This window comes from Carettochelys insculpta, chromosome 1, assembly GCF_033958435.1.
Source record: "Carettochelys insculpta isolate YL-2023 chromosome 1, ASM3395843v1, whole genome shotgun sequence".
In the NCBI taxonomy this organism is placed as follows: Eukaryota; Metazoa; Chordata; order Testudines; family Carettochelyidae; genus Carettochelys; species Carettochelys insculpta.
In genome coordinates, this window is record NC_134137.1 from 48,799,440 (window position 1) to 48,818,055 (window position 18,616).

Below are 18,616 nucleotides of genomic sequence, written 5' to 3' on the forward strand. Positions count from 1 at the left end.
CAGATGTCTTTTAACCCAATTCCCTTGAAGAAGGCTGTTGATGTCGCCACCGCCCTGGTGGAGTGAGCCCTAGGTGGAGCCAGCAAAGGGGTCTTTCGAAGCTCGTAGCACATTTTTATACAGGATACAATGTGCTTCAAAATTCTCTGGGAAGAGAGGCCTTCCCCTTTAGACCTGGGAGCGAGAGACACCAGAAGCCTGTCCATTTTGCGGAAGGACTTAGTTCTGTCTATGCAAAAGGCCAACGCCCTTCTCACATCTAGGAGATGTAGGCGCGCCTCCTTGCTGGAGCTGTGAGGCTTTGGGTAAAACGAGGGGAAAACTATTGGTTCGTTAAGATGGAACTCCGAGGAAACTTTTGGAACGAAGGCTGGGTGTAACCGTAAGGTTACCGCCTCCTTTGAGAATACTGTGCAGGGCGGCGTTGCCATCACTGCTGCGAGCTCGCTCACCCTGCAGGCTGACGTAATCTCAAGAAAGAAGGCTGTTTTCATAGTAAGGAGTCGGAGGGGTACCGTGGCTAAGGGTTCGAAGGGTGGTCCCGATAGCGTGCTGAGCACCAAGTCCAACCTCCACGACGGCAGTAGCGGTTTTTGAGGGGGGTACAGGTTTACCAGCCCCTTCAAGAACCTTGGGACAATAGGGTGGGCAAATACGGTGGGCCCTTCCTCTATATGCCGAAAAGCTGATATAGCAGCGAGGTGGACCTTTATTGAGGATAGAGAAAGCCCGTCTCGTTTGAGGTCCAATAGGTATTCTAGTATTATGGTTATGGGAACGTCAAGGGGAGCTAACTGTCTGGCGAAACACCAGGCTGTAAAGCGTGTCCATTTCTGTTCGTAAGTCCTCCTGGTGGAGGCCCTTCGGCTACACTCCAAGACTTGTCGTACTCCCTCCGTACATGTGCTCTCTAAGGCGCTGAGCCATGGATTAACCATGCTTGTAGGCATAGTCCCTGAGGGTGCAGGTGCACTATGGACCCCTGAGCCTGTGTTGAGTAAGTCTGGTGCCACCGATAGGGGGAGTGGTGGACGATCCGGCATGCGCAGAAGCAAGGGAAACCATTGTTGTCGGTCCCAAGCTGGAACTATGAGTATCATGAGAGCTCTCTCCCTTCTGGCTTTCTGCAGAACCTTGTGGATAAGCGTTGTGGGGGGGAACGCGTAGAATAGAGGGCCCTTCCATGAAATCATGAATGCATCCCCCAGGGACCCCTGCCCTATTCCTGCTCTGGAGCAGTACTGGGGACACTTCTTGTTGTACTGGGTGGCAAACAAATCGACTTGGGGAAACCCCCATGCACGAAATATGTGCCACAGCAGGTCGGAGAGGATCTGCCATTCGTGCGTGAGTGTGAAGCGCCTGTTCAGCTGATCTGCCTTCACGTTGTGGGCGCCAGGCAAGTACGAGGCTTTCAACGTTACGTTGTTGGCGATGCACCAGTTCCACAATCGGACTGCTTCCGCGCATAACGCACGGGATCGTGCCCCTCCTTGTCGATTGATGTAGAACATAGTGGAGGTATTGTCGGTATTGATCCCGACTACTTTGCCGTGTAGGTATTTCCGAAAATGTCTGCATGCATTGAACACCGCTCTGAGCTCCAGTATGTTTATGTGCAGTGTCTGTTCCGCAGGGGACCATAGCACTTGCATCACCTTGCTGCCAATGTGCGCTCCCCATCCTGTGTGGGAGGCGTCGGTAGTAAGAAAAATAGAAATTTGTGGTTGGTGGAAAGGCACCCCCACGAGCAGATTCTTGGGATTTCCCCACCACGCTAGGGATCTGTGCACTTCCGTCGTGGGCGACACTACCCTGTGGACAGTGTGGGATGCCGGTTTGTAAACACTTGCCAGCCAATGCTGCAGGCTTCACATGTGTAACCTGGCATTCTGTACCACAAACGTCGCTGCTGCCATGTGCCCCAACAGTTGCAGGCACGTTAGGACCGGCACCGTGGGGCTGCACGTCATGACTTGCACCAGGGAGTTGATGGTGCGGAATCGGGCGTCGGGCAGGTATACTCTTGCTGCGATAGAGTTTATGCGCGCCCCTATGAACTCTATATCTTGCGTGGGTTCGGTCTTTGACTTTGCGAGGTTGATAACTAGGCCCAGGGAAGTAAATGTGTTCGCAGTGACGCGTATCATGCGTAGGACCTCTGCCTTTGAGGCCCCTTTCAGTAGGCAGTCGTCCAGATATGGAAAAATAAACACCCCCTGTCTATGCAGGTAGGCTGATACCACTGCCAGGGTTTTGGTAAAGACTCTGGGTACCGAGGATAGGCCGAACGGAAGAACCCTGTACTGGAAATGTTCCCCGCCAACTGTGAAGCGGAGGAAGCGTCTGTGTGCCGGGTGGATTGTTATATGAAAGTAAGCGTCTTGTAAGTCGAGGGCTGCAAACCAGTCTCCATCGTCCAGTGCCGTAAGTATGGAGGCAACTGTGATCATCCGAAAGCGTTGCTTGCGCAAGTAACGGTTGAGGCCCCATAGATCCAAAGTCGGCCTCCAGCCTCCTGTTTTCTTCTCTGTTAGGAAGTAGCATGAGTAAAAACCTTTCCCTTGGAATTGTTCCAGCACTCTTTCCACCGCCCCTATGAACATGAGGTGATCTACCTCCTCCTTCAGCCTCACCTCGTGGGCAGCGTCCCTGAGATGAGGCCGGGTGGGAGGTTTCGTCGGTGGAAGTGACTGGAAGGGGATCGTGAAACCCGTGGCTATAATTTCTAGCACCCATTTGTCTGTGGTGATCTTTTGCCATTGGGAGTGGAACGGTTTGAGGCGATGATAGAACATGAGATGAGAATGGCATTGAGCAATGGTGTTGACAGTGCAGCCCTCGACATAACCGTCAAACTTGCTGTCTCTGGGCTTGTCCCAAGGGTGTACGGCTTTGTTGAGAGCGTCGTCTGGGGACCCTGTATTGCTGCTGCTGTTGATGGCGCCCTTGGTCCTAGCCTCGCTGATATTGAGCGCGCTGTGGTTGGTAAGCATAGCGTCTTTGCTGAGGATAGAACTTCTTTTTCTTGTATGGGGGAGTATAAATACCCAAGGTCTTAAGTATGGCCCTCAAGTCTTTGCTGGAGTGGAGGACCAAGTCGGTTGAGTCCGCAAACAGCTTTTGCTTATCAAAGGGAATATCCACGATCTTCACCTGTAGGTCTCTGGGGATACCGGACGTCTGGAGCCAGGATTCCCTACACATTACCACTGCTGCTGCTGTTGAACGTGCTGCTGTGTCCGCCACGTCCAGGGCAATCTGGACTCCCGTCCACGACGCCGCGTAGCCTTCTTGGACAATCGCCTTTAACACTGGCTTCTTGTTCTCTGGGAGTGAATCCATGAGATGAGTGAGTCTAGAGTAATTGTCAAAGTTATGGTTTGATAGATGTGCCGCGTAATTTGCCATTCACAATAATAGGGTAGAGGAGAAGCAGACCTTCCTGCCGAACAGCTCTAGTTTCTTAGCATCTTTATCTGACGCCCCTGATTTGTACTGAGACGTTTTCGACCTCTGCTGGGACGATTAAACCACCAAAGAATTGGGTTGTGGGTGACTAAAGAGGAACTCCATGCCCTTGGCTGGGACGAAGTACTTCTTATCCGCTCTCTTGTTCGTAGGCGGAATAGAGGCCGGAGTCTGCCATATGTTAGTGGCTGACTCCATAATGGCTTCGTCCAGTGGGATAGCGATTTTAGATGAAGCCAGGGGTCTCAAATTTTTCAGGAGTTTATGGTGCTTCTCCTGCACCTCTGCTATTTGAATGTCCTGCGTGAATGCTACTCTTTTGAACAGCTCCTGGAATTGTTTAAGGTCATCTGGAGGGGAGACATCCCCGGGGACCATGGCCTCATCTGGGGAGGATGAGGAGGAACCGCTGGGGTAAACCTCCCCCAAATCCTCTGCCTCTCGAGTTCGGTGGTATACTTGCTCCCTGGTGGGCTGTGAAGAGAAGTCTCGGGATTCTGGACCTAATTCCCCCTGGGACAACTGCATTCCTGTCCCAGAGCAAGAGTGTACACGGGAGTAGTGACGAGTGGTAGGAGAGGACCTGCCCCTGGATCTAGACCTGCGGTGTCTGTGTTCAACATGATGAGGACGACCATAGCAACATGGGCAAGGGCCCGGTGATGGAGACCTGGACCACGATCGGGGAATGTACCCATGATGTCTGGGAGAACAGGATCTCCACGACGACACTGACAGTGGTGAAGCTAGTTTGTGATAGTACTCAAGGGGATCCATGCCCAAAAATGGTGAAGGTGGCCTGAGCCATGGTGAAATTGGTTGGAGGAACGGAGAGGGAGGCCTGAAATAAGCCGGTGGAGTTGCAGCCCGGCGGTGCAGCATGTGTATCTCGGGAGTGGGGCTGGGTGATAAGGGCAGCGCAGCCCTGCCTGGGGATGGACTAAGGTGCCGGGTTTTAGCTCTGGCCTTGCCCCTCCCCTGCGGGCTGGGCGCCGCTCCCTCCCGTGCCGGGGATCTTGGCCCTGTTGTCAGCACCGCACTTGGCACCGTCAACAGCGGTGCCGTGCGGGTAGCTTCCTCCGGCGCCGGTCGGCTCCTTGCCGGGTGCCCCTGCGCTGTCGGCGCCGTCGATTCCGGCGCTTGCTGTGCTGGCGCTCGCAGTGCCTTCCATGCTGCCTGTTGTATAATCGGAGGCTCGGCCTCTGCCACGTGCGCTGCTGCGCTGCCGCTTTTATCAGCTCGCGGCTGGGGGCTCTGCGTTCTGCTCGTCCTGGTCGCTGGGACCGCTGGCAAGGATCGAGCTGGGGAGAGTTTCCTCCTCTTCTGCACAGAGGGGGTCAAAGAGGCTGCCTTCCTTTTATGCGACCCAGAGGGCCCTTCTGTGTGAGGCTTCTCCGGCGGTTCAGGCTGGAGAGCCTTATCAAACAAGATCATTTTGAGCCTCATTTCTCTGTCCTTCCTGGCCCTGGCTGTAAGCTTAGCGCAGTGGGAACACTTCTGGGTAACATGAGACTCTCCCAGGCAGCGAATGCATTCACTATGCCCATCTGAGGCCGGCATAGCCTCGCGGCATGACTCACACTTCTTGAACCCTGAGGAAGCCATCGCAGTGAGTCTTTACTGTTAATAGGGTACTTAGCCACTAATCAGTGCTTTCTAACCCAAAATAACATTCACGGCCTTCAGGCAGCAGACGGCTTAACAGCCTTCTTGTCTGCCCCTCCTTCGTTCCTCTTCTCTCTGCTATCTAATATGCTCTTCTCTTTCTTTTTTTTTTTGCATAATAGTGACAAACAAATGAACTACACGTAAAAAACAACTATCTTATCTGTCTCTGGCTTTAGCCAGAGCGGATTCCGTCTGCAGCCGATGGCGGTTGAGAAGGAACTGGTGGGGACCGGATTGCGCACATGGCCGGGGGCGCGCAAGGGAGCGGCACGCGTCGGCGCATGCGCGATCCAATAGAAACTGCTAAAAGAATTCCGATCTGCGGCGCCAGGCGAGCCCGACACCTATTGTGTAGCACTCACGGGGACCACTCGAAGAAGAAGATAAGTATTTGCTGAAGGCCACACTAGGCATAAGCTTGATAGCCAGAATCTTCCTGATGTCCATTCTCATGTTTAGATCCACTGGATACTTCTAATTTATCTTTTCAACATACCTGTACAGCAAGTATTACTTCCACGCAACAGATCCAGAAACTGACAGAGTGAATGTAAATAACTAGTCAAGAGAGTTATACCACTGCATTTAAAATCCAGATCTCCTCACCCCCAAATCCCTTTCCCAACTGCTAAATGGGACTTCCGAGCCCTCCTGGTTAAAATTATACACTAGCAAAATAAATGTGATTTTACCTGTCGTATTTTAAGATTAGTCTCCCCATCAAGATTAGATGTTTCAATATAGCACATTGCCTGAGGTTCACTGCAGAAAGCACAACAAAATTTTCATGATTAACCATTTTATAAAGATGACATTGTCCCTTACTTGTGCTTTAAAAGTACCCAACTATAACTATTCTCAGTACGCTATATGGCAAAAAGTTCAGTTCTGAGGAAATATAACACTGCATGCTGCTTTTAAAAAAATCCTTTTGAAAATTAAATCACCTACAAAAGGTCCTGAGCGATTTCTTAAAAAAAATCCACCTCTATCTCAATCAGTGTACATATTATCCAGCAAAAACAAGGAGGTTTTACATAAATACACATCACTTCCAGAAAACATTAAAGAATTGAAACAGAGGTTCTTTACATTATTTAATAAAACAGCAATTTCACGTTTGATAAGTTCTCCTTCTAGAATTTTTCTCTCAGTTTTGTTTGGTGAGAATGTTGAAAAAAATAGCAACATTACAAAATGATTTTCAAAGATACTAAGGACAGTTAAGCGCCAGCTTCCTCCATACCTTTGTATATTTTCCCCAAAGAGCCAAAGCTGGCTATGGGCTGCTCATGTAATTCACCAAAAAGCCATGGCTGTAAGGACAGCAGAGAGTATCAATGTTCCACTCCTCTGATTCTAGTGCTCCCCAAACTTGCACCGACTACCCTGCAGACATCCTGTGGCTGGAGCCACAGAGAAGCTTTCTGAAACTGGATTTAGAGTCAAGAGAGTGTGTGCCCTTCCATATCCTCAAACAACCTTGATTACAGAAATTACTCATCTTCCTGGCTGAAACAGTTTGTCCAAAGGCGGGAGAGAGCTAAGTATGGGTGAGATGCAGCTATAAACAAATAAACATACACAGAGAGATATATGTGTTCTCCAGAGGGGAAAAAAAAAATTCTTTCAAATTTCAGACAATAGGAGCTGGCACAAAGGTTCCCAGATTCCCATATCTGGTCAAACTAATGGATCAAATCCAATGGATACTACAGATTCTTGTACACAAACCACAAAGGTCCATATTTTGGTTGTGTAATCTAGATGATAGATCAGAAGCGGCACTTGTATCAGAAGCCAAGAAAGATTTTATACACAGATCTTCACATTTGTCTATATCCCTAAAAATGTCTTTGTACCCAATGTAAATTAGATTTATGATCTTCAATTGCTTTTGGTCTTTTTTTCTGCCTTAAGAATTTCCTCTGTCTGTAAGATCCCTTGAATGTCATCTTTATGTGAACAAGCAAAATAATGAGAACGACTCCTTAATTTATTTTTAACAGTCAAAACAATGTACCTATGCACATGCACACAGAAGCACGTAACACACTACATACCATACACAGCTCAAGCTATCCATCCTTGCAGAGCATGCAACGCTTTCTGGTGAACTGAGGGCTCTTTCCTTAGTATCATCATCTCAAAGAAACATTATGTACATAAAGCAACCATGGTAAAAGCAAAAGCACAACAAAAGGACAGTATTAAAAGCAAGGTAATTCATAAATGACACTGTGTACAGAGGGCCAAATTCTACCCTCAATTACAACAGTGTAACCTCATTGACATCAGTGGAGTTCTTTGGGTGATACTGAGCGAATAATTTGGCCTATGTAGCTTAAGATTTAAATCTCAATGAAGCAGATAAGTGGGAGAGAAAGTTTAAATATAAAATGTTGGAGGAGAAATCCAAAGGTGGAATGAGTATCCTGCAGAACCGGAAATTATCATTATGATTAGTATGTGGTTGTATTTCCCACCTGCACTTATATTTGAGAACGACCTGGCTATTTGTAATCAATAATAATTTGGGGCTTTCATTTAAATAAATCTTGTTTTTAAACTTTTACAATGTCAGAATTAATTATGTATTAACAAACCATGATTAAATGGACAATATTTTCCAGACTTACTGGACACCCTCAGGATGCCTTATGGAATTTCACCTGGTACCCTAAAACTGCAGCAACCCAAATCTCTAGGCACTTCTGAAATTTCAGATCTTCATTTTTACCATTTGCTGTATATCTCCACCAGAGAGATATTGCTTCTCCTGCTGACACAAGAATGAGACAGGAAGTAAAGGCAGGGCAGGAAATGTAGGCCAATAGCTCAGAAAAAAAAAACTCAGAAGGTTAGTCATCTGTTTCCCTTCCAGGATGGAATTTCAAGGCCTGGAGATCAGAATGACCTGTGGCTATTGCTAACTGCAGAGAAGAATACCCACAAGATCCCTTTTCTGATATCTGAGTGGTGAAGAGAAGACCTTCAGTCTTAAGGCTGGTCCTCACTGTAGAGCTAACTCAAATTATAACTCAAGTTTTGTTCTTAACCAAAGTGTGGTGGTGCTTTTAAACACAAGTTGGTTGTCCGATCAGGGGGTATGGGCTAAAACTTCAGAGACTGGAACCCTGGCAGCTGCCAGCAAAACCACTTTATAGTGTGGCTGCAGGCTAGTTCCCCACAAGTTCTGATACAGTCCATTGTCTTCCTCACACTTTCCTCCCATACACCCCAAGAGAACAGGCAAGTTCTCCCATAATTCATTAAAACAATTTACAGAGAAGTTCACATAACTACAGTGCAAAGACCCAGAAGTCCCACGGCTTGTCTATACTTACAGCACTGCAGCACTTAGAGAAGATGCTACTTTTACCAACAGAAGAGTTTCTCCAATTTATGTAGATGGGAAATGGTGTTACACTGACAAGAGAAGCCCTCCTCTGTGCTCACCAGGGGTCAGCAACCCCTGGCACAAATGCCAAGAGTGGCCTGACAGCTGATTTTCATTAGCATGCGAGGTGGGAGCTCAGCCCCACATCTCCTCCCCCGTGCAACCAGAAGCTTGCTCAAAGCCATGCCACCTGTGGATTAACAATTGACCAGCTGATGCTACGAACCACCACCTAAACGGTAAAGCTCTGCCTCTTATTAATGAAGCTGTTGTAAGTAGGACTACTAGTGATTTTAAAAAGTATCACTGGCACTCTGACTGTTCATGGAGATCAAAAGGTCATATTTCACACTCCACCTCAGATAGATTCCTGCTCCCTGGTCTACACCAAGAATAAGGCTGAAGTAATTATGTTGCTCAAGGTTATGGATAAGTTTGTAGAGTACAGTCTACTTCAGTGACACATGGCGGACACAGTAACTCAAATGTTATTCTGCAGCGTGACTGCTCTCTTCCAAGCTAGGTTAACTTAAAAGAAGTAACTTGAGCATACATGAATCAAGTTAACTCTGCAGTGGAAAAAGACACAAACAGTGGGGGGCAGGTGTTAAGTGTGAGGGGAACCTGATGATTTTTTTGAATTGAATAAAAGGAAACAAAACTAAAACCATGAAGATCACTCAGTTGCAAAATCCTCTGAAGATTTGTCTTCACCACTAAAAGGAGTGTGTTTTTACCTTGGGATGCATAACATATAGGATCAGTCCTGAGGTTAAAAAAACCACAGTGAGGACATGACCCTGTACTTCTGTCATACGCTGACAAGCTCTACACTCTCCTTGACCTGAGTGAATTTCTCTCATGATAAAACTAAAGTGCTGGCTCTTCACTGAGTAGGCAGGAAGCCTGAAGCCTTTTGTATAGGTAGCTCATGCTTGTCAAGTTACACTGAAGTTAGGAAAAAAAAGGCACCTTTTCATTAAGCAATGGAAACTCTTTAGAAGTGACAGCCCTTTTGAAAACCATTGAGCAATTTGTCTGTACTCAGCTTTTGTCATGCTAACTCCTCTCCCTACAAGTCTGACAGAGCCAATTTCCCAACATGCAACAGTGAGCTCACTTTCAAACACCATCAATTTGAACACAGTCTTCCCTGGCTGCTCTTGAGAAGTTATTCATAGCTTAAATGAAATGAGAGTGGCACTGAATAAAATCATTTATTTCCTTGATAAGGCAAATATATCTTTTTGTTACAGAAATACTGCTACCCAGTTCACACTGCCAGGAAGACAGGGGACTGGCAGTTATCTTTAGGTACACATGTCCTAAGGATAAAAGTCATTTCCTTAAAACCTCAGTTCAGCAGAAGCAACATGTCACACCCATTCAGAATATCTGACCTGGAAGATACAATGATCATGTCTGCTGGAAGATGCTGCCCATTGGTGACCTTCACAATGTCTCCTACTGCCACCTATTGACACAGGGGCAGAAGTGCAGCAGCAGGGAAGAAGAGAAAATGAACACATATTGTTCATGTGGATTATTAATTTGTTAACTATTCCCTTCACAAAGAGAGGAAGTGTTCCGTAGCTCACAAAGAACATCTATGTTGATGCTTTAAATTGAGTCTGGCTTTATATCATTAAGAAGATTACAGTTCAACATTAGGGCTCATTTCACACATTTAATGTAGGGAAACTGTGTCCATCACAGACAAAAATACAAATCATAACTTCAGAAGTAAGTTTCCCGTCTCCATTTTTCCTTACTTTAGATATCACTCCTTCTACTGGCTGAACTAGGTGGTCTGTAGGCAGTGGCACTTCTTGATAGCTGATAAAAGTAAGTTCTCTCATATTTTCTTTTGTCTCTACCTCATCTGTATGTCTCTTCTGTTTTACTCTTCCTCTGACCTATTCTTGTTCCTTTTCTTCCTTGGTTCCATGTTTTCTCACTACTCAGCAACTTGCTATTTGCTTCTCACTCGAACTCTTTGCTTATCATCTCCCATTAGATGCTTACACAGATGTAGGATTAAACATCAGCAGGTGCTCTAGTATATAGCCACACAAACTTCTCACACATCATTTGATTAGATGTTCCAAGGCCTGTTCCTAGAGATGCTGCATTACTCCCATTATTTTCAATGGGTGTTGCAGGTGCTTAACAGTTCTCATGCTGGAGCATAGTGGAAGCATTTAGGGGCCTGCACACCATCTCTTGTTGTTCATACAAATTACAAACTGCTGGATTGGTAGTGAATATCAAGACATAATCCTAATGTCAGAAAGCATCAGGAATTGTCAAGCTGTTTCCAAAAGTAGATGGCATGTTTCTTTATTAGAACAGTAAAGTTCACTGGAGAAGACGAGCCTGACCCTTCTCCCATTGAAGTCACTAGCAACATTCCCGTGGACCTCAATGACAGAAAGATCAAGTCTAGTAACTTCTAACAAAATCAGTTCCAATATTTTCAAAGGAAAACATGCTAAATACTGTAAAGGAATTATGACAAAAGAAAGAATAAACTGGAATCCTCATGACTCAAAAAGAAATACTTGCATTCAAGAATCTTTGTTTAAATACTGTGAACACTGTAACACTATGTGAAAACATACCCTGTTCAGCCTTACATGTCCTCTCTAATTCACAGTAAGACGCAGTGGCACATCTCAACCTCAGTTTTACATTTCCTGGGTTTCGCTGGCTTCCATCACAGCCTCACTGTTTTTAAATAGCATTGTATGGGTTTAATTTCCTGATGTGGTTTTCAAAGCCTTTCTCAAAAAGTTACTAAGGATGTGCATTATTTATCACTTATCAGAATGAAGCTCAAAGAGCTATTTTGGACTTTCTGGTAAGTATAGATTTATAATAAATTCTCTAAGAGCCATAGGCCTGACCTGAAATCTCATTAAATACAATTGGAGCATTCACCGGGGGTTAAATTCACAATTGTGCAAAGAGGACAGACCAGGCTTATGCAGCACTGAACTCCAATTTAAATCCTAAAACAAAAAATTGAGTTTAAGCAACATTTCTGTGGCCATACCTAAGCCTTGTGCTGGCTTTCTTCACAGTGGTTCATTATACCTGGACAGATTATCCTGGTGACTGAGAGTTTGTAGAACCTGGCCTCAAAAAATCTAAACTCTTTATAGGCAAAGTTCTCATTGATTGGGCTGAAGAGACTACCAAAGTTTAACAACTATTTCACTAAGACCGAGACCTTCATAGATATTTAGGCACCAAAGGAACCTAAATACCTTTGAAGATCTGGATCTATGACTTCTAAGAAATAATTCCCATAGATCTGCTGGGAACATACAAAGTTGTTAAAAACAATTTTAATATAGCCATGCCACTACAGTGAAACTAACAACTTTTATTGGAATGTAAGCCATGTGATAGAGAGGAGCAAACAGCACAGGATTCTGGTCTTTATGGTAAAATCTATAATATGCAATTGCTATTATAAAAGTAACAAAATGGACAACTGCAATTCAAAAAACAGATAAAAGGGACACAATCTTGGCTAGGGCCCACATCTGAGAGCTCTGTGTTGCTACCACAGTGCAAAGCAGTCATAAAAAGCTGCCCTAAACATCAGTCAATGATTCCTCCATCACATAGGATTTGTTAGACAGTGTAAAACTCCAGAGTTGTTGGCTCTGTACCATTCTGGAATCATTCCATCACAAATACATCTTCTTGAAACATTTAAAAAATTGGCTTTTTTACCTCTTTCCACATAATCGTCTGCCACATTCCACTTCTTAAAACTGAAATGAAAATCATCAACATTTATTTTTCATTATTAGAATACATATGAAAGATGAACAGCTTAAAGTACAAGAAGCCTATATGCCAGGGTCCAAATTAATATGCAAGGAAACAATCCTCAATACTTTTCAGAAGCTGAGATCAAATTTCATCCTCAGGTATGTGCAAGTGCACGCATAAATCGGAGCCAGGCACACACATCCCAGGGCAGAATCCATCTGGCCCTCAGAATATATTATTTCTATGAAATCCCCCCAACATTCTGATGTTCATTACACAACCAAAAATACTCCTGGAAGTTGCAGACATGTTACACAGAGCAGTAGATGGCCCACTTTCATTCAATTTCCATTTCCGTAAACTATAGCAGTCATATCTCCTATTTGAGATATGACAATGATAGTTCCTGAAACACACTATGCTGGTGGAAGGAATTTGTTGTGCATTACTGGGTACAAGGAAAGAAGTTACAAATGATTTCATCACACCAAATTATTTATCTAGAATTTTGTTCTTTTGTCTTTTGGATTTCACTCATCACAGAGAATGTATCTAGGGGTATGTCTACACTTACCAAGTAGTAGACAGATTCAGGGTCGATCTCCCAGAGTTCAATTTCAAGCGTCTGGTAAAGACACAGGAAATCGATCTCTCTGGGGTCTGCAGTCGACCCCCTGTACTCCTTCTTTCATGAGGGCTGTTTCTACACAGGCCACTTCCTTCGGAAATGGCATGCTAATACAGGGAACAAAAGATGCTAATGAGGCACGGCTGCAAATTCCCCGCGCCTCATTAGCATAATGTCACGTGATTTGGAGTCCAGAAGACTGTTCTTCTGGACTCCAAAACGCTGTGTAGAAGCATGGCCCCAAGGGGGCTTCCGGAAGGAAGTCCTCCTTCCGGAGGCCCCTTCTTCCCAAAAATTTTCGGGAAGAAGGGGCCTCCAGAAGAAGGACTTCCTTCCAGAAGCACCCCCCCTCCAGGGTCGCGCTTCTACACAGCGTTTTGGAGTCCGGAAGAACGGTCTTCCAGACCCCAAATCACATGACTTGATGCTAATGAGGCACGGGGAATTTGCAACCATGCCTCATTAGCACCTTTTGCTCCCTGTATTAGCATGCCACTTCTGAAGGAAGTGGCCTGTGAGGGAACAGTGGAGGAGTAAGGGAGATTGATGGAAGAAGCACTCCGATCAACCTCCCTCAGTGAGAAGAGACCTTACAGTCGACTGCAGATACATCGAGTCAAGCTATGCAATTGCCAAATCGAGGAAGCCAAGATAAAAAACAAGATATAATCTCCACAGAGGGGTGGGAGGTGGGGAGAGAAGAAGTCAGTCTAAAATACACACACTGTGTTCACAGGTTTTAAAATATAAAAATTCATGTCACTTCTACCCTACAACCTTCAATAAAGCACAACCTTCAGTTTCCTAAATTGATGTAGCTGAAAAACGCGGTTAACCAGAAGTCACTTTTGTCATTGGAGGTTACACCAGCTAAAAGTCCACTCCTGCAGATCCCTACAGAGATGGTAGTTAATTTATGCAAAGTTTTGAGTTCCACAGGGCTGAAGCTAAACCCCACAGGACTAGGTAACTTAGCTTCAGGCTTTCTTGCTATGGCATTCCTAAATTCTCAGTGAGGATATTAAGTTCCTACAAAACTGAAGACCTGTGGTAGTCTTGAAGATACAGATTATCTGCAGCCCACTAGTACGTAACTTCATGTGTGTCCTTTGTGATCTTAAAAATAAAGATGAGGGTTCTATTATGTTGAGGAAGACATGAACAGAGATGCAAAAGTGGTTACTAATAATCTTATTACATCTGTATACAGTTTTAGGTTTTTGCATACTTGCCCTTTACCTTTACTGAAGTAAGGAGATACTTCCATTACCTTCACACAACTGGGCTGTGTCTACACTAGCTCCCTTCTTTGAAAGAGGCGTGGTAATCAGCCTGAGCAGAGAATACTAATAAAGTGCTGTGATGATTACGCAGTACTTCATTAGGCTAATTCTCCCCATGGCAACTTAGAAGTGTCAAACTCTGAAGTGCCAGCATGCCATGTAGCTGTGGGCATTTCAAAGTGCCCGCGCTACTCTGAAGTGCCTTTACTCTTTATGGCTGTGTCTACACGTGCCCCAAACTTTGAAATGGCCATGCAAATGGCCATTTCGAAGTTTACTAATGAAGCGCTGAAATGCATATTCAGCGCTTCATTAGCATGCGGGCGGCAGCGACGCTTCAAAATTGACACGCGTTGCCGCCGCACGGCACATCCAGACGGGGCTCCTTTTCGAAAGGGCCCCGCCTACTTCAAAGTCCCCTTATTCCCATGAGCTCACGGGAATAAGGGGACTTCGAAGTAGGTGGCGTGCTTTCGAAAAGGAGCCCCGTCTGGATGCGCCGCGCGGCGGCAAGGCACGTCAATTTCGAAGCGCTGCTGCCGCCCGCATGCTGATGAAGCGCTGAATATGCATTTCAGCGCTTCATTAGTAAACTTCGAAATGGCCATTTGCATGGCCATTTCGAAGTTTGGGGCACGTGTAGACACAGCCTATTACTATTCTCTGGTCAGGCTGATTACCATGCCCCCTTCAAAAAAGGGACTAGTGTAGATACAGCCATGATGAGTGAAGAATGATCATTTGCATGCTTATTAAAAACTGATCTGATTGCTTACTAAAATGTTTGCGTTAATTAAAGAAATTCCTAGGGAAAGAGAATCGTCACAAAAGCGTCAAAGAGGATGACACCTGTTTAGACATTAAACCATATTTGTTGTTTCTAAGTTTCTTTGCACAGATTCTTTATCTCATTAAAACATTCTTAGGATATTTGTGTTTTAGAAAGAGCTGTGACTGTATGAAAAAAGAAAATGAGGATGTTGTCTATACAGGATATACAAAGATAAGTGATGCCATTTAGGCAATGCATTAGGAGACATGAGCTGTGTCTACACGTGCACGCTACTTCGAAGTAGCGGCACTAACTTCGAAATAGCGCCCGTTGCGGCTACACGCGTCGGGCGCTATTTCGAAGTTAACTTCGACGTTAGGCAGCGAGACGTCGAAGTCGCTAACCTCATGAGGGGATCGGAATAGCGCCCTACTTCGACGTTCAACATCGAAGTAGGGACCGTGTAGACGATCTGCGTCCCGCAACGTCGAAATTGCTGGGTCCTCCATGGCGGCCATCAGCTGGGGGGTTGAGAGATGCTCTCTCTCCAGCCCATGCGGGGCTCTATGGTCACCATGGGCAGCAGCCCTTAGCCCAGGGCTTCTGGCTGCTGCTGCGGCAGCTGGGGATCCATGCTGCAGGCACAGGGTCTGCAACCAGTTGTCGGCTCTGTGTATCTTGTGTTGTTTAGTGCAACTGTGTCTGGGAGGGGCCCTTTAAGGGAGCGGCTTGCTGTTGAGTCCGCCCTGTGACCTTGTCTGCAGCTGTGCCTGGCACCCTTATTTCGATGTGTGCTACTGTGGCGTGTAGACGTTCACTCGCTGCACCTATTTCGATGTGGTGCTGCGCAACGTTGATGTTGAACATTGATGTTGCCAGCCCTGGAGGACGTGTAGACGTTATTCATCAAAATAGCCTATTTCGATGTCTCCACATCGAAATAGGCTACTTTGATGTAGGCTTCAAGTGTAGACGTAGCTAATGTCTTTTAAGAGCCCAGTAAGCAGTGGAAGTATTGGTAATGCTGCTAGACAATATTGACCTCCCATGGTCCAGCAATTCTCTCATTCGGCATTGGTCAGGTCCCAAGGGTGCCAGACTAGAGAGGTTCAACTTGTAGGTCTTTGGTCTCCAAAGTGATTTTTGTTCTGGAAGCTAAGCTATTTTTTTTAAGAGTAATAAAATTATAACACAGTGATTTTGCTTCCAGTTGAAATATTCCAATGTGGCAAAGGACCCTCTTCTCAGCTCTTCATCAGGAGTCAGGCTTGTAATTATTTTCTGGGGTAGGAGCCCAGCTACTTCATCTGGGCTCCCATTTCCAGTTGGCCTCCAGCTAGTTGGCCTCCAGCTAGTACAGCTAGTGTTCCTAGGTGTGCTCTCTTCCCAGCCACCCTCTAAAAGGCCGTTTCTACACAGGCCACTTCCTTCGGAAATGGCATGCTAATACACAGAGCAAAATAAGCTAATGAGGCGCGGATGCAAATTCCCCATGCCTTATTAGCATAACATCACGTGATTTGGAGTCCGGAAAACTGTTCTTCCAGACTCCAAAATGTCATGTAGAAGCATGGCCCCTGGGGACGGGACTTGCAGAAGGAAGTCTTTCTTCCAGAGGCCCCTTATTCCCGAACATTTTTGGGAAGAAGGGGCCTCCAGAAGAAGCACATCCTGCCGGAAGGCCCCGCAAGGGCTGCGCTTCTACACAGCACTTTGGAGTCCGGAAGAATGGTCTTCCAGACTCCAAATCACATGACGTTATGATAATGAGGCACAGGGAATTTACATCCACACCTTATTAGCATATTTTGCTCTGTGTATTAACATGCCACTTCCGAAGCAAGTGGCCTGTGTAGAAATGGCCTAACTGGGGCAACTTTTCAAAGGCCCAGCACCGGCCTCCTACAGGCCTCTGAGTGGAGCCACCTGGTCCTCATCTGCCTGGGCAATTTCCCTGCCAGTTACTCCTGACTGCCCCTGCAGCAATCCACTTCCCACTGGCAAGGGAGCTGGCCTTTCTCTCCCTTTTGGGCTGCTTTCCCCCCTTCTGTAGCAGCCCTCTGGCCCTAACCCTGTCACACTAAGTGCAGACAAAGCACTGCTCATGTTTTTTTTTCATTTTTTAAAGTAAGTTATGGGTGAACTGATATAGCAACAGTAAGGCTTGCATTAACAAATACCACTGCCTCCATGCAGTTATGCAATAAGACTAGTGCCTTCGGGTTCAAGAGAAGCAGAAGTCTATATGTCCCAGAGCTCCACACCCCTCAACCTGCCAAGTTCTTCACATTATCATTTATAATAAAACAAAAAATTAAAAATGATTAATTATCATCTAGCATTCAAAGTCATGCATGTACATTTTCCGCTAGTTCTATAGAGTTTACAGAATCAGAAGATCATGTGTTATTAGTTTTAAAACACCGATTAATCTTCACAATACATTTGCATCTGACCATTCTTACTGCACAACATTCAGCTAAAGAAAAAGGAAACTACATTAGGATCTTACCTACTGTTTTCTTTTTGTTTACTGTACTGTCTGCCTTATGCCGTTTCTGTCACGAAACAAACAAAAACATTTAATTGCACTCAGGAAGCGTCCATATTACTAACCCACATGCTGAATGAACACAGCTAAATCAGGATGAGTAAAGGACAAGACAGAGACCTCTCTTTTGGAAATTAAGTCAGATCATATGTGCGTGTGTTCTTGCTTAGAATTACAGAAGACAGACATGACTTTTTGCATCTAAATTAGAAGGCGGTATTCACTATGTTGAAAATGTGCCATGCAGTTTGCTCAATAGCAACAGATAACAAAGCAACTTAAAAGCTGCCTCCAAAAATGTAATGAGAACAAGTGAATAATTCTATATGATGGAGTTGGAGGGTGTTGCCTACACGGATTCTGTGTCAAAGCTTCTTAACATACAGTGAAAAAAAACCTGCCATAATTAATTCAAGGACTAACTGGAGACAGACCTTTTGGTCTTTGCCCACAATAGCTTATGTTCCAAAATATCTGTTAGTCTATAAGGTGCCACAGGACTTCTTGTTGTTCTCGAAGATACAGACTAAGACGGCTACCTCTCTGATACTTTTGACAACAATAACCCTACTTTCTTGCTCACGTCAGCAGGAATTTTTCTCCCCTGCTTTGTTAATATTTCCTCTACACTTGCCAGGCATCAAAATTTGTCCGAAAGTTACCTTATAATCTTTGAGTGCTGAGTACATTTATACCTAACTCAGAAAGTAAATGAGGGTTCCTTTCTAGATAGGGAGCAGGGATCAGAATGCTAGGGAACACTATTTTCAGAAATAATGTGAGAAAATACTCTTGCCTCCATTTTTAATTTTTTTCCATATCCCTTCCTTGTTCACCATGTGTCTGAAATGGAAACTTTCCCTAATTTAGCTCAGTTGGCTGCAGGACTTCTAGTTGAATCAGCAGCTTTTAATCTCAATTAAAAACATGGTATTGTTTTGTCTAAGCCTGACTAGTATAAGAATATACAGGTGTGCAGTGAGAGCAACTATTAAGTGACAAGAATGAGAGGCATATCTTTAGTTGGGCTTTGAATTCTTTTTACCACCTTGTGTTC

At 45.1% G+C, this 18,616-nt stretch overlaps 1 protein-coding gene across 2 annotated transcripts in view; it reads right to left on the reverse strand.

Annotated features, from left to right (window-relative positions):
• ATP8A2 (ATPase phospholipid transporting 8A2) overlaps window positions 1-18,616 on the reverse strand; it is a 556,173-nt gene that overhangs the window by 496,731 nt on the left and 40,826 nt on the right. Inside the window, exons 4-7 of one of the 2 annotated variants that reach the window (XM_074985625.1) lie at window positions 17,521-17,566; window positions 12,284-12,324; window positions 9,940-10,013; window positions 5,832-5,901 (exon numbers count right to left, since the gene is read on the reverse strand). In XM_074985625.1, coding sequence (XP_074841726.1) covers window positions 5,832-5,901; window positions 9,940-10,013; window positions 12,284-12,324; window positions 17,521-17,566 — 231 coding nt within the window. Of the gene's footprint in view, window positions 1-5,831; window positions 5,902-9,939; window positions 10,014-12,283; window positions 12,325-17,520; window positions 17,567-18,616 lie in introns of those variants that run through there. The other variant, XR_012644144.1, reaches the window with a different exon arrangement.